This window comes from Hibiscus syriacus, unplaced genomic scaffold (assembly GCF_006381635.1).
Source record: "Hibiscus syriacus cultivar Baekdansim isolate YM2019G1 unplaced genomic scaffold, ASM638163v2 tig00020118_pilon, whole genome shotgun sequence".
NCBI lineage: Eukaryota > Viridiplantae > Streptophyta > Magnoliopsida > Malvales > Malvaceae > Hibiscus > Hibiscus syriacus.
Window position 1 is genome coordinate 67,110 of NW_024062482.1, and position 23,206 is coordinate 90,315.

General features: G+C 32.7%; 3 protein-coding genes across 3 annotated transcripts; 1 reads left to right on the forward strand and 2 right to left on the reverse strand.

The window, feature by feature from the left end:
- Positions 1-5,671: 5,671 nt before the first annotated feature.
- LOC120209756 (probable serine/threonine-protein kinase PBL25) lies at positions 5,672-10,518 on the reverse strand. The gene is made up of 5 exons (XM_039208678.1): positions 10,407-10,518; positions 9,262-9,398; positions 8,924-9,113; positions 7,513-7,895; positions 5,672-6,535 (listed from the first exon to the last, which is right to left on the reverse strand). The coding sequence occupies exons 1-5, from the start codon at positions 10,516-10,518 to the stop codon at positions 5,672-5,674; spliced, it is 1,686 nt and encodes a 561-aa protein (XP_039064609.1).
- A 2,605-nt stretch (positions 10,519-13,123) lies between these two features.
- Positions 13,124-15,079, forward strand: LOC120209757. Its single transcript, XM_039208679.1, has one exon. It carries the CDS (start codon positions 13,124-13,126, stop codon positions 15,077-15,079), a length of 1,956 nt encoding a protein of 651 aa, XP_039064610.1.
- A 791-nt stretch (positions 15,080-15,870) lies between these two features.
- On the reverse strand, positions 15,871-17,658 carry LOC120209745 (lecithin retinol acyltransferase-like). The gene is made up of 2 exons (XM_039208668.1): positions 17,541-17,658; positions 15,871-16,345 (listed from the first exon to the last, which is right to left on the reverse strand). The coding sequence occupies exons 1-2, from the start codon at positions 17,623-17,625 to the stop codon at positions 15,945-15,947; spliced, it is 486 nt and encodes a 161-aa protein (XP_039064599.1). The 5' UTR covers positions 17,626-17,658; the 3' UTR covers positions 15,871-15,944.
- Positions 17,659-23,206: the final 5,548 nt, after the last annotated feature.

Here is a 23,206-nt window from a genome sequence, read left to right on the forward strand (position 1 = left end):
CGAGGTGGGTTGGAGTCGAGACGGTAAAAAATCTAACTTGTCCCGTTGCATTCTCTACTTCTAACCTAATTTTTGTTAAGTCATTTTTTCATATTATTGAGTTATTTTGAATGTTATTAATGAGGTTTTATGTCGCTTTTGATCAGATCTTGTCCCATTGCCATCTCTAATTCTAACCTAATTTTTGTTAAGTCCTTTTTTCATGTTATTGAGTTATTTTAAATGTTATTAATGAAGTTTTATATCTCTTTTGACGATATGATCGAAAAAAGAATAATTTAGGAGGAGATGCATAATATACTCAAATCTTAGATTGATCCATAGGACGAATTTGAAGATTTAAAGATAGTAGAATTTTTGGAGATATAGATGAAAAAAATTGAGGTTTATTTTGGTAAAATTAGGTCTTGACTTGGAAAGAGGAAGTCCAAATCTTGTTTGTAGATATTATTTGTGATTTTGGTTTGAAGTTCATTTTTCTTTTTTGGTTGCCTTTTAAGACTTTACTTTGATTAATATAGACCGATCTAGGTCGTACACCTGATTTTAGGGGATCCGTATATACATTATGTAAATCATGCTTATGATTTTTTTTATTAATCTGGATAGGTACAAGGCAATATTTGTTTAAAGATAGCTCTCAACCATTTGACATCGACTGCTCGTATCCTTGGCATTCTTGGTACTCGAACTCGAGACCTCATAGAACAACAACAATTCCTTTACACTGAGATCACTCGATTCGTTCAAATCATGTTTGTGAATAGTGTTGAATAATTATTAAATTTATATTAAATAGTAATGGATAAGAATTTGACCCGAACACTTTTGTTTTGGGTCATAAGGCCCAAAAAATGGAATTTTGTCTCTACTAAAACTCGATTAAACCCTAATACGGACCGGTCAAATTAATTTATATTTAATCAATGGGCGTGTCGTAATAAATTTATTAATACAAGGAAATAAAAATCCAGCCAGCACTATTTTTCCGAATTAAGCCTATTCCAAAATCCTGAATAGCTTTTTTTTTACCATAATTAGCCCATTCTTAATTATCAATATATATATATATATAAATATATATATTTCTACATATTAACTAAAATCAAACAGCAATCTTTGTCGAAAAGTGTGGTAAGAAAAAAAGTGGTTTGTTCGAATAACTTTTTAGATTTTTACAATTTTAGATTTTTTTTTCTATTGCCAAACAATAAGAAAATTGTGTTGCATTTGTGATTTTATTCATTTTCATATTAATACATCCACTTTATTAATCTCAAAATATTTTACATAAATTTAATTATAGAATATAAGAAGATTAGTATATTTTTATTTTTATTTTTCTAAAACTATTTTTTAAAAATTAATATATATATATATATATATATATATATATATATTCGAATATTGAAGGATTATGTATCAATATCAGCAAATGAAAATGGAGAGTGAATATACAGGAAATTCTTCATCATCGTCCTCGTCGTCATTCACAGATGAAATCATTGGAGCAGATGAACAACTCAATCATGAGCAAGCCAATGTTGTTGAACTTCCATTTTTGTATGTCATTTATTTTTGTAGATATTCTTTTAAATTCAAATCTTAACACCTATAACTCTTCATTTTATCGTAAAATCGAGATATGTTTAGTTACGTAAACATTTAATAACATTTTTAATGATTAATTAGGCCTCAAGCAATGGACACACCAGCTGATGGGAGTTCATTGATTACTGCTCACAACTCGACTGAAATTGCGATGAACAGTACCATTGAAGCCTCTAATGGCTACCTTTTTCTGACGACAAATCTCCCACCGGAGTTCCGTCTGGATTTCTCTTCTACCTTTCAATTTCATCAGGTTAATTTCTTTTCTATACTTGTATATTAAAAGTTACAAAATGGTCCCCGATTATAGGGTATTGTTTTGTTGAGTTCATCGTATTAAAAGTTACAAAATGGTCACTCAATTATTCATACGTTACAAACTCGTTATTTTCTGTTAAAAATTTAACGGTCATCTGAGCTGAACAGTAACAAACTGATTGAGATATGATAGTCGTTTGAGATTATGGGGATCATATTTTATCATATCTTAGTCAAAAGGTTAATGTTCAGATAAGATTGTCATCAATTTTTTAACGAAAAAGAACGAGTTTGGAACATATGAATAGTCGGGTGACCATTTTGTGACTTTTAATAGTCAAATGACTTAACAAAATAACGCCTATAATCGGGAGACTATTTTGTAGCTTTTAATAGTCTGATGACTCAACAAAACAACACCCTATAGTGGAAAGCCATTTATGTACTTTACCCTCTATATTATTAGTTAGTCCAAATAATTACTATCACTTTTGTTTTGTTTTGGACACCCAACTATTTATATGTTTTAAAATATATCTAACGTTACATTTTAATTTCATTTTGGTCATCCGTCGTTAAAATATTAACATAACTTCTGACATTGAATTTGTTTAAACTTTTTTAAATGATGAGATGACATTACCTTATCGTGACATATCAATATCACCGTTAATTTTTTTTATAGGCACTTCTTAAATCTTGATTTGTCAACTTTGTGTAGTATTATCCGATAAATATTTAACATCATTATCTATTTAAACTAATTAATAATAAGAAGTCGATAATACATTGGGAAATAATGATTTTTTTTACATTTTAGTCCTTTTACATGGTTCAAATTGTATAGATGGCGCAAGGAATTTGGAGTGGATCCTCTTTGGCCAGCACAAACTGGATTAATTATTGGCAGCATTTTTCTCAGAAAACTACACATCAACCTGCTACAAATTTCGGGTATTTGTATAATATTCGTGTTATTTTCGTTTCGTAGAATTTTATTTCTCATTTTCGATTCGAATATAGTAAAACATTAACTTTTTCTTCCATATAGGCCACATGGTTTTGGATTCCAAGCACTACTGAATCAAGTCATCGCTACAGATAATTTTTATGTGAATGATGATGTGTTAATTCAACAAGCACGTGCAATATTTCATGCAGATATATATATATATATATATATATATATTAATCATTTTAATTAAATCCGTTAATTAATAAAAAATCTTAATTGATATCGGATTTAAAATTTGATTTATGAATGATTAAATCTTAAGCTTACGATGGTAATTAATATTTTCTATGTACAGGATAATGAATTGGCAAGAAGACCCTAATCTTCATTTTATGGAGTGGATGTATCCGATGCTTCAACCTCAAAATATTGGTGGATCCGATGCTTCAAGTTCAAGGTAATTATTCATATAAGGGTCTAATCTTTTAAAAAAAATAAAATAAAAGTCCAACATTTTCAAGTTTATGTAGATAAAGATGTATTGCTTTCTAATTTACTCAAACGAGGGTCTTTATCTGCAAACACTTTCAAGAGCTTAGGCGTTTATTTGAACAGATTTGAAAATGTTAAAATACTTAATTCAATCACTTTGAACTGTTAGACACTTATTTGAACATATATTGAAACTTTAAACCCTTACTTTATCTTTTTAAAATTTTAGATCTTTATTTGAACAATCCTAAAAAAAATTAGCCAGACTTAAATAAATAAACTTGTATCCATTAAAGTTCGGTTTAATCCATAAAAACCTCTATTTTCAGGCCCAAAATAATCGAGAATAAGGTGTACGATCCTTCGTATGCAGCTATGGGATTGCCAGTTGATCCTCATCTAAGAATGTTTCAAGCAATGAATGCAAAGAGTAAGTTTTCATAGCACTGAACTTTAGACGTTGTATCATTTATATTACTGTGAGCTTTCAGTTTTGTTAATCATGGCACCAAATTTTGATATCTTTAACAGTTGGATCAAAACAATTTCGTTTTGGTAATGTGTCTATATCGACAGTCTTCAGCCGTCAATCACGTCATCGTCAGTGGTATACTTGAAACGAAAATCAAAATTCAGTGTTATAATTGACAAAACTAAAAGTTCAATAGTATAAACGATACAACGCCTAAACTTTGATGATATCTGATGCAGTTTACTCATATTAATTTTATTTGTTCCATTTGAAAGCTAACATGTGCTTTGATTTTTTTTTCAGACAACAATAATAACAACGACAATAATAATAATAATGTGGAAAAGGAGGAGGAAGAGGAAGAGGAAGAGGAAGAGGAGAAAGAAGAGAACGAAGATCGTTAATGGAATAGCATGGCCCACAAAACTTCACAATAGTCCCCCATTGTTGGAGACCTTTTGAAATTTTAATGTTTTATTATCCATGATTTATTTACAACAAGCTTGAAGCTTGTTGTGTGGAACTACATTTTATGGTTTTGCTTGTGTTTAATTTAGACAGATTTATGTTTTTCTTTCTGAGATGACTATCCAGTTCAGTTGGTAGAGCACAAGGTTCTTAACCTTGAGGTCGTGGGATCGAGTCCCACGGAGGGCATTTCATAATTCGGAGGTCTTCTACGGAAGTTGCTTTCAACCTGGTGTTGGGGGCAGCCTATTATCTTACCTCCCCCTTACCCCATTAGATATGGGAACAAGGGACAACCATTTATGTTTTTCTTTCTCAAAGTTGGATATTATTGATATCGCCATTTATAAATTTCTTTTTTGGATTTTCCCCATATCTGAACCTACTAGAAATTCTTCTTACAAATTACAGTATGAAGCATACTTGGGGTGTATTTAGACATCACAATGTAATTGCATAAAAATTGTAATTACAAGGAATTACAAGAATACTATAGAAATAAAGAGTAAAGTACACGAATGGTCCATCGATTATAGGTTGTTTTTTTTGTTGATTCTTTCGACTATTAAAAGTTATAAAATGGTTTCTCAACTATAGGGTATTGATTTGTTGATTCACTTGACTATTAAAAGTTACAAAATGGTCATTCAACTACTCATATGTTCCTAACTCGTTATTTTCTAATAAAAATTTGACTACACTATGAGTTGGACGTTAATATATTGACTTAGATATGATAAAATTTGATCATATAATCTCAAAAGATTAATATGTTAATGTTCAGCTTAGACGATCATACTTTTTTTAACGAAAAATGATAAGTTTGGAACATATGAATATTCAGTTGATCATTTTGTAACTTTTAATAGTCTAGAGACTCAACAAACAACACCCTCAAGTCGAGAGATTATTTTGTAACTTGACTACGAGGGACTCCCTAAAGCAACATCCTATAGTCGTAGACCATTTGTTGCTTTACCCAAAAAAATGAGATTCAAAATTTAACCTAAGAAATTTACAAAAATTACAATTTTTTTTTTAATTGAAAAGTAGAAGCTACAAAACTTATGCAACAAACAGCAATGGAGTCTTGTTCCAACAGGGAGATCACGTCGACTAGAGGGAGGGATAGACGAATCAGCTCCAGGGAATGAGGCGTAGCAATTCTGGCAAGGTAGTCTGCTGGTTTATTGCATTCTATAATGAATACAATTGTTAATTTAGATGGAGCTTTTCGTGATTGATAATTTTTTAGGCAAATTAAAAGTAAAAATAAAATCAGAAACAATAAACTCACACATGAAACCAAAAAGAAAAGAAAAGAAAACATAAAATTATGTATAATTGTCTTTGAAAAAAGGGTTACTACTTGTGTTATGGCCTTTGTATAGGAAAGTTCCTCCAACAATTTTGCTTCAGTTTTCATGCTGTGATCCTCCGGGTGAATCATCGTCGTTATCGCTATGCTTCTTAGCTTTCCGATGATTCTTTTTCGCGGAACCGCTCTTACGGCCTGACGAATCATTTTCGTCCTTCGATTTCTTCTTCTTCTTGCTACTCCTTCGGTCCTTCGATTTCTTTCGGCTCTTCTTTCCCGGAGAGTCTCCCGTCTCGTCAACCGATTTCACGCTGTCGTTTCGGCTTTCTTCGATTAATTTGTCGGTTGATGAAGCGTTGCCTTCGTCGTCATCGTCTTCCGGATTACCTTTGGATGCGTCGCTGCCGCTGCCCTTACGGCTCAACTCCTCCTCTTCGTCGCCGCATGACAAATCACTTCTCGATTTCTTACGGCTACTGCCTAACGAACTCGACGATCTCCTGCTACTCCGGTGGCTGAGAGAACGGTCGGACTTTAGACTCTGTTGTTGATCTAAACTCCTGTCGGCATTGCTGCTGCTTGTCAACGATGCATTGTAACCGTCGTCTTCATCGTCGTCGTTATCGCTTCTCTCGTCGCCCTCGTCCGAGTTCCCCGAAGCTTCATCTTCTCCCTCGTCATCGTCGTCGTCGGAGACTTGAATCTTACCGGAGAGGGCCTTCAATTTGGATGAGACGGAAGGAGAGAGACCTTCGGGGATATTGTTTCCTTGGTTGGCGACGGAGAGGAAACTTAAGACGGAAGCTAAATCGCTTATCAACGGTCGGGCAGAGGCTTCTTCTTGCACGCACATGGCCGCCATTGCTACAGCTTGATTCAATCCTCCTTCTGGGAATTCTTTGTTCATTGATGGATCTGCCATTTGTGGGAAATATTTTGGTTCCTTGAATATTGGTTGTGCCTGTTCCAATCACACACTAATCGAATTACTTCGAACTCGAAAATCGACTCGAATTTAAAAATCTAATACAATTTAAATATGAAATAATTATTTGATCTGAATTTGAAATGACGCTAGTGTTGAATAAAGGTGAGGATAGCACATGTATCTGGGGTACGATTGAATTATTATTTTTTGGGGTCATAGTGCAATTTTACCGCTACTTTAATGTATAAATTTATGAGTTTTGAAGGGACTAAAGTGAAATTATCCCATTTTGTGGGAACCAAGGCCATTGCCTATCTCTTGCCATGCCCTTGGTGTCAAACTTCAATAACAAAACCCTAAATAATCTGAACCCAAGTGTAAAACTTAAAGTGACCCGAATCTAAAATGATTGGATTGAAAATACAAGGGTAAAGTACATAAATGGTCACCTGATTATAGAATATTGCTTTATTAAGTTCACTGACTATTAAAAGTTATAAAATTATCTTTCAACTATAGGGTTACTTTGTTGAGTCCCTTGACTATTAAACGTTTCAAAATAGTCACCCGATTATTCATTATGTTCCAAACTCATCCTTTTTCGTTTGACGGCAATCTTAGTTGTACGTTAACCTACTGACTCAAATATGATAAAATCTGATCTCATAAACTCAAATGACTATCATATCTCAACCATCATATTAATGTCTAGCTCAGATGACCATTAATTTTTTAATGAACAAAGACAAGTTTGAAACATAATGAATAGTTGAGTGACCATTTTGTAACTTTTAATAGTCAAAGGACTCAATAAAGTAATATCTTATAATCGGGGACTATTTGTGTACTTTACCCAAAAATTGAAATGATTTAAACTAAAAACGACCCACGATAAAACTATATGAATTCAAAGTAATCCAAGAAAATTTAAAACTTAAATTGATTCGACTCGAAATTAACCCGATTTCCTATAATCAAATTCAATCGGACAAATCCAGCAATGTACTTACCCAATTAACCAACATTTGCTCTTCCTCCGGTTTGGAAGTGTCCAGAGCTTTTCTGCCGGATATTATCTCTAACAGAACAACCCCAAAACTATAGACATCCGTATGCGCATTAACGGTACCCGAATTTATACACTCCGGGGCATTGTAACCATTGTTTTCCCTTATCTTCGACTGCACCAGCATATTGCTGTCGGTCGGGGGCCCGAGCTTGTCGAGCCCGATGTTGGACAACTTCGGGTTGAATTCGTCGTCCAAAAGAACCTTTGAGGACTTGAGGTCACGGTATATTACAGGAGGCTTTGCCTTCTCATGCAAGTATTGTAGCCCTAGTGCTGTCCCGTGTGCTATTTTCATTCTCGTCACCCAATCTAATCGCTGCTTATCTCCTGCGTGAAAAATATCAACACGAAACATGTATAAAATATCGGGTTAAGTATATCATATGTTTCTAAACTATGATTCTTTCTAAATTGGTCCCTCTAATTGAGCCCTCAAATTGTCAATTTCGTATCAATCAAGTCCTTCTGTCAACTTTACTATTAGCTCAGGCATTTTCGATGATATTTTCTATTTTTTTTATAGATTGGAATTGGTATTACGGTAAGACTGAAAGAAGGAACTGATTGATGCAATATTGAGAATGATCAATCATAATATTTTAAAGTACATGGACCGATTCATAACCTAGACAATAGTTTGCGGATATTCAGTGAAAGTAACCGGAAAATGTTACTATGAAATGTTGGGTTAATTATATCAGATGTCTATAAACTATGGTTATATTTTAAATTGGTCCCTCTAGTTGAGCCCTCAAATTATCAATTTCATATCAATCAAGTCCTTCCGTCAACTTTACTATTAGTTCAGGTATTTTGGATTACAATATCTATTTGTTTTACAGATCTGAACCGACATTTAACAACTAAATTGATAACCATACTAATAGACGGAACCGATTAATGCAATATTGAGAATGATCAATCAGAATATTTTAAAGTATAGGGACCAATTCGCAACCTAGACGATAGTTTGGGGATATTCGGTAAAAGTAACCGGAAAATGTTAGTATGAAATATCGGTTTAATTATACTAATCCCTTCTAAACTACGGTTCTATTTTAAATTGGTCCCTCTAATTGAACCCTCTAATTATCATATTCATGTCAATCAAGTCCTTTCGTCAACTTTACTATTAATCTAAGTATTTTTTAGGGCAGTGTCTGTTTTTTTTTTACAAATCTGAACCGACATTTAACAACTAAACTGACAACCAGACTGATAGAATGAACTGACTGATGCAATACTTGAGGAGGATCAATCAGAATGTTTTGAAACATATGGACCGACCTAGACGATAATTTAGGGATATTAGGTGAAATTAACCCAAAAATGGAAGAGAAAAGAACATGTACCATGGAGATGATCTTGTAAGGAACCCCCTGGCATGTACTCATAAACCAAAAGCCTCTGGTCCCCATCAGCACAATATCCGACAAGACTGACCAAATTCGCATGCTGTAGTAAACTCAGCTGCCCTACTTCCACAAAGAACTCATTGCTCCCTTCCATTGCATTCCTATCAAGTTGTTTCACAGCAACATCCTATATTTTTGTTTTGTCCAAATTAAAATAAACAAAATCATTAGAAAACATAATCCGAGGTGCGATATTCGTGTCCGACACGTATCCGGGTACGATACAAACACGTGATCCTTCGAATATACGAAAAGTTGGGATGTAAAAAACGGACCTGATCCTGAATGGTTCCCTTGTAAACTTTGCCGAGACTACCTTCACCCAACAAACTTTCTTGCTTGAAATTCTTGGTGGCTGAGGCTAACTCACGGAAGTTGAATGCTTTGATCGAACTGTTGTTGTCATAGTCAGCTGGAGCAGTTGTAGGAGGAAGAGGAGGTGTCTCCTTATGTTCTGTTTCTGGTTTTCACAAAAATATGGTTTAATTGTGGATTTATTCCCTATTAAGCTGAAATTTAGGATTTAATTCTTCTCTTTTAATTTGGCTGAGTTTGATTCCTCTACTTTTATAATGTCGTTGAGTCTTCTTGAATAGGGGTGAAGCCAGGAATGCTATGTTGAGAGGTCGAGATAAAATTAAAAAGTGTCAAAATAGCTAACAATAACTAAATTGAAGTATTAATTTTTAGAGGGACTAAATTGCAATTGAATCATTTAATCAGAGGGCTTGTTAGGGGGTCATTAAAGTGATATTATTGGTTGAATATGATTAATTGTATTTTCGCATGACTCTTGATTATGTAACTGAAAAACAAGGGTACATCATCATATACCACCGAATTTTAGGTGTTGTATCATTTATAATACTAAAATTTAATTTTATCAATTATAACATTGAACTTTGATTTTTGTTCAATTATACCACTGGACCGTTAAATAGTTAATAGTCGGATCAAAATGATGTCATTTTGGTGAGGAGTCTACGTCGACGACTGTTAGCCATGTTGACAGCTGTCAGTCGTGTCATCGTGTCGTTAATGATTTAACAGTTCAGTGGTATAATTGAAACAAAAATCAAAATTCAATGCTATAATTGACAAATTGAAAGTTCGATGGTATAACAATACAACGTCTAAAGTTTAATGGTATCTTATGTAGTTTACCTTAAAAATAATATAAACAATTTATGTTGTAGTTTTAACAATTAAATGGATAATGTTATAATGTTGACCTACTGATAACATTATTACAATTCATGATGTCCCATGCAATAGTTTTAATGTTCTGTTCATTTAATGGCGATATCTAACCTAATCATGTTTGTGTTCATTCGTATTAGTATTCATGCAGTCACCTTTAAAAGAAAATATCAAATCATTTTCGATCATTTATTAAAAGTTAATTAAAAAATTGACGTACCAGATATAGTAGATTGTTGAGGTTGTAGTTCTTCGACATCAGAATCATCATGGTCCTTTTTGTTGGTGCTCTCCTTGGTCTTTTGTGAGGAGAAACAAGGGAAACAATTCATTTTATCTATTTTATCGGAATGTTAACCGGAGACATCGATGTTGGGGAGAAACCTTCAACAGATTGAAGGGCCCCTCTTAGGAGCAGGGGATTTTGCAACCAAGGAAGCGAACAAATGATCACGAGAATCCATGGTTTTGGAACATAACCAAATTATAAAACAAAAAACCAAAAAAAAAAGACAAGCAAAATATTGTAGGTTTTGTTCCTCAAAGTTGTCGGAGAAAAAAAGAGAGAATTGAGTGGATATTTCTTGAGAAAAAGATGGCCAAAAATATGTAATGAGATTCAGGATTTTATGTTGGTTTCCATTTTATTGTCAAACCTTTCTAGCCATCTATTTTTATCTCATGATATTGATTAAATAACATGTAATTTGATATATGTCCATGATGAATTTCGTATAATTTTTTTCTTCGACCAATAAAATCATTGTTATATCATATTTCTCATTTTAAAAATCTTTTAGACTTTATTTTATATTAAAATTTTTATTCTATTATGTCGAGACGAGAGTCTCATATTAAAATTTATAATTTTCACAACATTAAATTAGACAGTAGATTATATGAGGTACATTCACTTATTAAAATTCTTATTAAAATTCTTCCCAACAATCACAAGTCGTACCTTCAGACAACGTTAATAATAGTGATACAGGTGTGAACCTCTAGTCTCTTGAAAACAATAATCACGATGGTTCTCAAGAAACAATTCATTAAATATAATAAATACTTTCATATATAAATCTTAGGTTAAGTCACTTTATGATATTCCTTCAATTAAGGAGACAAATATTATATACTAGAGCCTCGAGTGAAGGAGGGAGAAGAAGATGGAGTAATCGTTGGGGACAACGTCAAATTGCACAGTGCCATCTCACATTGCAAAAACTGAAAAATAATTAAAAAATTGGAAGAGTAATTGTTCTACATGAATATTAACAAATTTTGTAACGGTATTTTGACTAGGATTTTATAGAAAAAAATAAAAATTAAAATTTAATATTTTTATGTTTATACTTTTATTAATTTGAATAATAAAAACATTAGAAATAATTAAATTAAAATGTTATTTTAGTTTTTTTTACAATCGTTAGATTAATAGTTAGCATTAAAATTGAACATAAATTAGAAACAAACAAATGTTTCAAATAAAAAAAATGAAACGAATTTGATTGTATAAAATAATCAATCTTAAAATAGGGAAATCAGAATTCATCGAACTTTAGGCGTTATATCTTTTATACTGCTCAACTTTTAATTCTGTCAATTATAACACTGAACCTTTAAATCGCTAACAGCATGATGACGTGGCTAACAGCTACCAACACCTCATCAGAACGACATCATTTTGATCCGTACGATTTAACAATCCAATGATATAAAAATCAAAGTTTAGTGTTATAATTGGTAAAATTGAAAGTTCAAAGGTATAAACGATATAGTGCCTAAAGTTTGATGGTATTTGGTATATTTTACTCTTAAAATAATACTTGAACCTTTAACATATTTAGATGTTATCTCTATAATTACTTATTTTTCACATAAATTTGTAAGATTTTCGTTAAAGTTAAAACCTTTTTATAGGAAAATAAAGTAAAACATTATCAATGATTTTTTAATATATATATATATATATATTAATATATATATATATATATATATATATATATTTTTAAAAAAAATCTCGATTATATGATTAATTGAAAATGATTAGATTAAAGATGTTACATATAATTTTATTAAAAGTAATTAATAATATTTATATGCATAAACTACATACACAAACACACGAATCATATAAATTGGGTAAAAGTACACAAATGGTCCTCCAACTATAAGGTTCTGCTTCATTAAGTCATTCGACTATTAAAAGTTATAAAATAGTTATTCGATTGTATAATGTTACTTTGTTAAGTCCTTTGACTATTAAAAGTTACAAAATAGTCACTCGACTATTTATTATGCTCCAAATCCATCCTTTTTCATTAAAGAATTAGCAATTGCCTAAGCTGGACGTTAATATGATAGATGAGATATGATAGTCGTTTGAGATTCTAGGATCATATTTTATCATATCACAGTCAAACAGGTTAACGTTCGGCTCAAAATACCGTCAATTTTCTAACGAAAAATGACGAGTTTAGAACATAATGAATAGTCGGGTGATCATTTTGTAGCTTTTAATAGTCGAGGGACTCAACAAAGCAACACTCTATAGTCGGAGAATCATTTTGTAACTTTTAATAGTCAAGGGACTTAATAAAGCAATATATTATAGTCATGGGACCAGTTGTGTACTTTACCCTAAAAAATTTAAAAAAGTATAAATCTAGTTTAATTTTAACTATATACTTCCTCTCTGGAAGTAGACTTTTCAATACCTGTATAAAATATTGAACAAAGTTTCCTTGAAAAGAACTTGTGAACCAACCTTCTGGTTCAAGTAACCATATAAAAGTAGAACTAGTCTTTATTTTAATCAGTCAATTCTACAAAATTCCACACTTAAATCAATATTTAATCCATCAACTTAATCAAAGATCTGCCCATTATTTAATTATATAAATGCATCACTTGTTTTGATAATCTTTGGTGTACTTAATGGAGAGGGACATGAATCTGCAGCACTTTAGCCATAAGCATCCATTGATCTTCTCCAAAGAGCATGTTGATGAAGGCAAAGAGATCGTTCTTTGCTCGGGCTGCGAGAAACCGGTGTTGGGTCCGAGTTACGGTTGTGATAGATGCGAGTTTCGGCTTCACGAGATATGTGCGAACCTGCCGGTCGAGATAAACCATCCGTTCCATCGCGATCACCCTCTTGTTCTGCTGTCTAATCCCCCTGCTCGATACGTTGAGTGTCTCTGCGATTTCTGTGATGCATCGTGCAACGGCTTTGTTTACCATTGCTTGTCTTGCGATTTCGATATTGATGTCCCGTGTGCTCTGCTTCTGCCGTGTTTGACCGGGGAGTTTATCGAGCTCGAGCGTTTCAGCCACCAGCATCAGTTGGTTTTCATAGAAAAGCTTGATGGAAGTGTTTGTTGCTTGGGATGCAAGGAAGTGATTTCCGGTCCTGGTTACGGTTGCTCTCGGTGTGAGTTCTTCCTTCATAAGAAGTGTTTGATGTTGTCCCCCGAGATTAGACACCCGTATCATCGCGAACATCCTCTTATTCTTTTGACGAATCGTCCACCGTATTATTCGAGCTGCGCCTGCGATTTTTGTCACAGAACATGCCAAGGGTTTGTTTATCACTGCCCGACTTGCAAGTTCGATCTCGACATCAGATGCGCTTCGCTTCCTCGATGCATCGTTGAAGCCGAAAATCATCGACACCGGTTCATCCACCTGATGAAGCCACTCTCGTTTATATGCGACACCTGCGGCATCGAGGGCGACCGTTTCCCTTACTTATGTACTCAGTGCCAAGTCATGGTCCATGAAGAATGCAGATTTTTACCCAACACCATAGAAATCAGAGACCACTGTCATCCTGTTACACATTTCAGTTTGCTTCAACGAATTAGCGATTCGTGTAACCATCGTTGTGGTATCTGTCATGACGAAGTGAGCAGAAAGTACGGTGGTTACGGTTGCTTTTGCTGCGATTTCATTGTTCATTCGAATTGTGCAGTGGCGAATTCTGTTTCTGTGATAAAAACCAAAGGGGACGAATTCTTCGATTCGATCAACGATCTCGGTGAAGCCGATATGGTAGCTATGGTGGTCAAGCATTTTAGCCATCCACACAATTTAACCATGAACGCAAAGGTAAATGATTATAAGCTTTGTGATTGCTGCATGAGACCCATTATGGAACAATTCTACAGTTGTGAAGAATGTGTCATTTTCCTCCATGGAACATGCCTCGAATTGCCTAGGAAGAAGCAGCACCCTCTTCACTCGCACCCGTTGACACTTCTCGAGAAGCATCCGAGCTTTGGGGGCTTGTTTTTCTGCGACGGTTGTCATCAACGATGCCACGGCTTCACCTACAGCTGCGAGCAGTGCGATTTCAACCTCGACGTTCGATGCGGTTCGTTGTCGAACATCCTCAAACACGAATCACATGAGCATCCCCTTGTTTTCAGCAAGCGAAGCAAATGCAGTGCTTGCGGTTTCAGTAACGAGGCCTTATACTCCTGCTCCGATTGCAACTTTGCATTGGACTTCGACTGCGCTTTGTTACCGAATGTAGTAAAACATAAGCACCACGAGCACCCTCTCGATCTGACTTACCAACGCGATGCAGATCAGATATACTGCGACATCTGCGAAGAAGAAATCGACCCGAAGCGCTGGTTCTACCGCTGCAAAGTGTGCAACTTTTACGCTCATCCGAAATGCGCTTCTGGGCGGTACCCGTACATCAAGTTAGGGAAAACGTACCCGTACGAAGCTCATCCGCATCCGGTCGCCTTTGTTCACAAGACAAAAGGTAATGCTCCATGCAGCAAAAGTGGTAACCCTTGCAAAGGGCTTGCCCTTGAATGTACTAAGCCTCAATGTAATTTCATCATCGAATGGTGTCATGTTGAAATTCTCCATCTCTAAGGTCATTTTGAAAGTAATGAACCTCAAATTATACCAATGAAAAGCTTATACACACTTTTCTTTGTACAATCAAATTATATTCGTGTTCGTTTATTTATTTTTGAAGTTATTTATGTTTGTTCGTTTATTTATTTTTGAAGTTATTTATATTTATTCGTTCATTTAGTGTTTGTGAATATCTTCATTTAACGTTTGTTCAATGTTCAACAACCAACACTCTATGTTTATCATTTTATTTGGATACCAAAAGTAATATCAGAACATCATCATCTTAATTAATATAAATTTTAAATTTATAATACGTACTAAATGATTTCAGAAAACTAGAAAAATAGTTTTATCTCTACAGATTTCGAGTTTGAGCACGATGTCTGCAAATAATATTTAAACATTAAATATCAAAAGATTAAAAGTTTTTCGAATCAAATGGTATATATACCGAAACAAATAAGGTTCGAGAGGGTCCTAGTCTTTCATTTTAGGTCTGACAATTTGAATATTTATCAAATTAAGTCTTGACATTTTGAATTTTTCAATTTAAATATTTATTAGATTCGTATTTTGAAATTAGAATATTTAATCTCTCTCAATATTTTATCAAAGTTTTGAATTTCACGTATCATATTTTTAATTATTCATTATTTTTTATAGTTATTTTATTTTACTATTTTTTATTATAATTTCATTTAAATATAATAGTTTAATAATTTTCAAACGTTTATTGTTGGATCATACAAAAACGTTTGACTTGATATATTTATCATTGTTTAAAGCATCAAATATGTGCACAATTTGACATAATATATTTAATTTATTTAGGACTATATTAGTAGAGTTTTTTAATACAAAACCAAACAAAAATTTATTACATTATATTACATGGGTTAACAATAGGGCGCACAACCTGGAGGCTTATGGCCCTTCCTGTCTTGCAATACACGGCGAAGTGCTCGCAATTGTTTGAGATCAGGTCGTAGGGGGCAAACCCTTTTTCGAGGTAATAGACGGCGGCCTCGATAACTTCATGGGGAGGCTTGGACGGGACGCTAGAGCAGGTGCCGAGTTTTCTGGTAGTGACTATAAATAAAGGAACTCCATACTCATAGATCTCAACTGTTTCTCCTTGGAGGAAACAATCGATGCATACTTTGGCTATTTCGCCATTGATGAATCGCTTGTTTCCACATTTGTTGCATTCAGATGGCGCACCAAGTTTCTTTCCTTTTCCTTGGAGATGAACCACCATGTCGTCGCCCACATATATTCCTGCAGGGATTAGTCGTAAACATCCAAATGTGTGTATATGTATTGATGGTAACCATGTATGTTATGTTGATTGGAGATGATTCATCCCTTATAGTTTAGGCGAAGAATCGATTGTTTATTGTAGAATCATAGGTTGTTAAGGTTATCCGGCTTTTAGAAATCTAAAAAACATTACGTTAAAAAATATTTCTAACGTTTGATTAAATAGTCATTTAATTCATATTTTTTAGAGCATTTGTCCCTCCAACATTTCATTTTAGGACAAAACGATCTCTAATTTTTAACTAAATAGTCACTTTAGCTCTTTTTCTTTTATTTTGAAGTATTTTGGCCCCCAACGTTTTCATTTTAGGGTAAAAAGACATCTTTTCTGGAACATTGATTGTTTGTTTACTAACAATTTCCATCCATATGGGCGTTTTTGCCAAATGTAATGTTGTGGGCCAAATGCTCAAGAAAAAAATAGGAGTTAAAGTGATTATTTAATTAAATGTTATGTGTACTTTTTTTCATCATTGTACCAATATGAAAATTGTTGGAAAATAAGAAATCCCCTCTATTTTGTACAAGGGGTTTATATATAATGACCTTTATTTTTGGTGTCCGATTTAGGTCATGATGGTTATCCGTGGACCGTATGATAATACAGAATGTCACACTCCAAATGGGGTTAATTGAATTTTTTTAAAAGTGCTGGGGCTTGCACTATAATTAGACCATATTTTTTAAGCATTCGAACCCATTTAATTTTTCTATGGTTTCTTTTTCCCCCATTTCAGCTTTAAAAAACTCACACCAAATTGTTTCTCTCTCTCTCTCTCTCTCTCTCTCTCAACCACCCTTTGTTTTTTGTTTTTCTTTGATTCGTCCCTAATCGTATTGTGGTGTGCGATACCGCCGACACCATTGTGATCCCTTGACACCATTTAAAAGGATTTATTAAACATATTTCGCTCGTAAATTGTTTATGTGATCAGTGAGACTATCCTAATTCAGTTGTAACGGCCAGGTTTAGGGACACAAAAATAGTTGTTAGATAATAAATATGACTCTGAAGAACTCCGAAAAAGTATCCTTTGAAAACTTTAAAGAATTCCGATAGATAAAGAGTGATTGCGAGAGTATTGCCTTTGAAGAGGATACGAAGGAAGTATGACAATATATGTATTGATTAAACAGAAAAAGAGAAACAAACCATGGTGATCGTATAGTCCTCCCTGTCTTCGACAGTAGATGTGGTCGCCTGCTTCGGGTCGCCTGTAAGCAGGTATAAGTGCCATATGTATGTAAAATTATATTATTTTATGTGAATGCTTGTGTTTAACTGGTGCTTTTAGCATTAAACTCAAGATGAATTTATAGTAGCTGTGGGTAGAAGAAGTAACAATGCCAATGGAATTTGATTCTTTTGGAAAGCAGGTGGGTTCTTGTGCCAATTTAGTCAAATTATCCTTCTTCGATTATGCTAAATTACGCATCCAAGGTGGATGCTTGACACGATTATTGTTAGATAAAAGTAATGTATACACCCATTTTTTTTTACAGAAATAACTAAATTTATTCAAAATAGAAAATATTCAAAATTACAATAAATATTTACAATCATAATCATAAATTAAGAACATAATTAGGATAATTTTCTATATGCACTGAAACAAAACTAGTAACTTAAGATCACATAAGGACATACAATAAAAGATTAAAATCTAATCAAAAAGTTCGAACAAAGATAGATACAAATATATCTGATCGTATCGACAAACGAACCACAAAAGGGGATGAAGCTATTGAAAGACCACCGACAAATCGCAAATCAGACTCGAGCGCCGTGAAAAGCTATCCACGAATAAAGCTATCAAATACATGAACAAAAAATTTGTAGACACCAAATTTTAATACAAAACTCAACAAAACAAAAATTAGGCTCAAGAGTTAGACTCATTTTATCATTTTCGCCCCTATTGAATTTTCGCATCAATTTAACCCTCGAAGTTGGTTAGTTACACAATGTTTAAAATATTTACTATTATTTAGGGTTTATGACTTAAGGTTTAGGGGTTAGAGTTTATAGTTTAGGGTTTAAGGTTTAGGATGATGGAAAACAACTTCGAGGGTTAAATTGATGTAAAAATATCATAGATGCGAAAATGATAAACTGAGTCTAGTACAAGAACAAAAGTAGCCCTTGAGCCAAAATAGTGTAAATTACACATTTACTACATAAACTATCAGTTTTGATCCGTTTTAATACATAAACTTTCAATTTTTTGAAAATTATACCTAAAGTTTAGTTTTGTTTTATTTTAGTACCCCGTCGCCATGTTTTGAAAAAATTGAAAATTTAGGTATTAAAATATCAAAAATGATAGTTTAGGTACTAAATGCGCTAAGTTTTTAATGATGGATACTAAAATACAACAAAAACTAAACTTTAGATTTGATTTTGGAAAAATGAATGTTTAAATGATAAAAACGGATCAAAACTAATAGTTTAGGTGCTAGATGCATTAAGTTTTTAACGGCGGATACTAAAATGCAACCAAAACTAAACTTTAAATATAATTTTGAAAGAAATGAATGTTTAGGTAATAAAAACATATCTAAATTGATAGTTTATATATTAAATGCATAATTTACCCCAAAAATATTACAATTTTAATGTCTAATGTACGTAATAAAATATACTCAACAAAAATTTTAAAGCAAATTAATATTTTTTATACATATAATCTGTCCATATAGCTTTTTCTATTTCTATCTCTCTTAGTAACTTATTCTTTAGGTTTTTTCTTTTTCTTTCCGGAGTGTGACAGTTAATATTATTAAACTAGACTTATATTCCTCATATAAATCCTTCATAAATTATTTGGAAAAACTCTCACCACATGATTATGAATAACACAAACTAACATTATATTTATTGTATTTGAACATTTTAAAAATACAATTTAATGTATGACACACAAAAATATTTTTTTTAAATCTCAAAGACTCGTTCAATAATGATTCGTAACGATGAATGAAGAAAATTAGAGAGTTCAATTTTACTTTTTGAACGTTGATTGTTGAACATTTTTAAATGATATCGAGCATCATGATATAGAGAGAATTACATTTAAGAGGTCTTCAACACCAGCAACATAATATTTGCTTAAACATTATTAGAATATAGTTATTACTTGATACATTATAACTTTAAATTAATTATTTTTGTATCATTAATGTCAATTGTTACTTTCTAGAATACTAAATGCTTTTGGACGTCCAAGTGCATCAGCTAAGATATGAGAATCATGCACACTATTTTTCTAACCGGTTACAACATAAGTAAATTTCATATCAAAGGTAATGACAGTAAATAAATTTTAGGGTAAACAATATGTTTGGTACGTAAACTATCAGTTTTGATCTATCTTAGTATTTAAATTTTTAATTTATTTCAAAATTATATCTAATATTTAGTTTTTATTCCATTTTAGTACCTCTTCATTAAAAATTTAATGCATTAGTACCTAAACTATCAGTTTTGGCTCATTCTAATACCTAAACTTTAAATATTTTTAAATTGGTCCCCAAACATTTTCAACATTTCAATTTCATCCAAAGTTATATGTATATACTAATCACGCTCCATGTTAATAAAATCGTTAGGTCAAGTTATAATATTATATCTTTGAAAAAAAAAGTTTAGGTTAAATTATGGATAAAAGTGATTACATGTTTGGACGAATTTGGGGATGAAATTGGAAGGCTTAAAAGTCTAGAGACTAATTTAGAATAAGGGTCATAGTTTGAGGATAAAATTGGAATGTTCAGGACTAATTTAGAATGAGTATCATATTTTGAGGATGAAATTAGAATTTCAAAAGTTTATAGACCAATTTTAAAGATCATAGTTTAGGGACATAAGATGCAATTAACTCCATAATTTATAAAAGATTAATATTTAGGTGAACTTAGGTTAGTGAAATTATAATGCGTACCGAATAAAAATCTTAGCTGCTGTAAAAATAAGAAAGGCATAATTCCTCATGTTTATAAAATATTAGCTTAAAAAATACGAGAAGCTTCGTATCGAATATGAAACTATAATTCCTCAAATATATAATAGAATATTCCAATTTGAGGATTCTATTAATAGAATTCATAAATGTTTTTAATAATTAATTGGTGTGAGTATTTGATAATGAACACTTATATTCGTAATATGTTAGACAACACAAGATGTGATGTTATTATGAAATAAACCACTTATTAGGAGGGATTAAAAAAAATTAAATTCGAAACGTTACGTCTACAAAATGTGTATGTATTGTCAAATAAATTAAAAAAATAACACATATTTTTTAAAACCAAATGGACCCTTAGTCTCTTGCTTCTGTTATGAACTTTACAAAATGCTAAGCTAAAATTGCATCTTTTTGCCGTTGAAAAGAACCGGGGATTTTGATACTTTGGAGAGCAGTCACCATCTCTACTGTCTCATTCATGGGGTGATAAAATGATTCCTCGCACTCTTGTTTTCATGGTTTTGTTGTTCCAATTCAAAGCTTTATCTGAAACGATTCTCTACATGTCACGGCAACCTTTATCAGCATATAAATCTCCTTTCTTTGAGATTTGTTGTCTGATGATCTAATCTTAATTACGTAGCTCCCATCTTCTTAGTGAAGTAAACAGTAACCGTGAAGTTGAATCTATAATTGTAACAAATTTGTAGTGGGACGAGGTATTAATTTTTTTAAAATTAAAGATTTAAATTAGGGATGGGCACGTGATCCGAATTCAACGGATTCTGACCCGATCCGATTCAATTGAGATTGATTTTTATATAAAAAATTGGATTCGGGTTGGATTCAGATTCAGTTCGGGTTTAGGTCGAGTTAACTTCAGTTCGGATCGATATCAATTCAGGTTAAAACGATTTAGGTCTGAAACAGTTAAATACTAGGTTAATTCAGGTCCGGATAGACTTCAGGTCGTATCTCGTTCAGATCGGATCACATCATTGACAAACAAAATTCAGGTCGGATCTTACCGGATACGTATTGAATTCAGGTTGGGTATTTTTTTGAAGGAAAATGTTGATGGGGCTGTTGAGCAGGAAATTGAAGCAGTTGAAGGGCAACGTCGAGGCTCGCGGAAGAAGAAGGTGCCAGCTAGGCTAACTGATTTTGTCAGATTCTAGAAGCCATGGAATATAAATAATGTATTGTGCAGTGCACTGATTTTGTCTCGACGTACCAGACACAGTAGATTGTTGAGGTTGTAGTTCTTCGACGTCAGAATCATCATGGTCCTTTTTGTTGGTGCTCTCCTTGGTCTTTTGTGAGGAGAAACAAGGGAAACAAATCATTTTATCTATTTTATCGGAATGTTAACCGGAAACGTCCCTGAATCGAAAAGAGCAAGAGATGTTGGGTTCAAAACATCGAGAGAACGAGTCGCATTAATCCAGCTAGTTATGCGAGAAATTAAAACTAAATCGAATCAAACCAGCCGGAGACATCGATGTTGGGGAGAAACCTTCAACAGATTGAAGGGCCCCTCTTAGGAGCAGGGGATTTTGCAACCAAGGAAGCGAACAAATGATCACGAGAATCCATGGTTTTGGAACATAACCAAATTATAAACAAAAAACCAAAAAAAAAAAAGACAAGCAAAATATTGTAGGTTTTGTTCCTCAAAGTTGTCGGAGAAAAAAGAGAGAACTGAGTGGATATTTCTTGAGAAAAAGATGGCCAAAAATATGTAATGAGATTCAGGATTTTATGTTGGTTTCCATTTTATTGTCAAACCTTTCTAGCCATCTATTTTTATCTCATGATATTGATTAAATAACATGTAATTTGATATATGTCCATGACGAATTTCGTATACTTTTTTTCTTCGACCAATAAAATCAATGTTATATCATATTTCTCATTTTTAAAATCTTTTAGACTTTATTTTATATTAAAATTGTTATTCTATTATGTCGAGACGAGAGTCTCATATTAAAATTCATAATTTTCACAACAACATCAAATTAGACAGTAGATTATATAAGGTACATTCACTTATTAAAATATTCTTCCCAACAATCACAAGTCATACCTTCAGACAACGTTAATAATAGTGATACAGGTGTGCACCTCTAGTCTCTTGAAAACAATAATCACGATGGTTCTCAAGAAACAATTCATTAAATATAATAAATACTTTCATATATGAATCTTAGGTTAAGTCACTTTATGATATTCCTTCAATTAAGGAGACAAATATATACTAGAGCCTCGCCTCGAGTGAAGGGCTTGCAGCAAAAGTGGTAACCCTTGCAAAGGGCTTGCCCTTGAATGTACTAAGCCTCAATGTAATTTCATCATCGAATGGTGTCATGTTGAAATTCTCCATCTCTAAGGTCATTTTGAAAGTAATGAACCTCAAATTATACCAATGAAAAGCTTATAAACACTTTTCTTTGTACAATCAAATTATGTTCGTGTTCGTTTATTTATTTTTGAAGTTATTTATGTTTGTTCGTTTATTTATTTTTGAAGTTATTTATGTTTGTTCATTCATTTAGTGTTTGTGAATATCTTCATTTAACGTTTGTTCAATGTTCAACAACCAACACTCTATGTTTATCATTTTATTTGGATACCAAAAGTAATATCAGAACATCATCATCTTAATTAATATAAATTTTAAATTTATAATACATACTAAATGATTTCAGAAAACTAGAAAAATAGTTATTATCTCTACAGATTTCGAGTTTGAGCACGATGTCTGCAAACAATATTTGAACATTAAATATCAAAAGATTAAAAGTTTTTCGAATCAAATGGTATATATACCGAAACAAATAAGGTTCGAGAG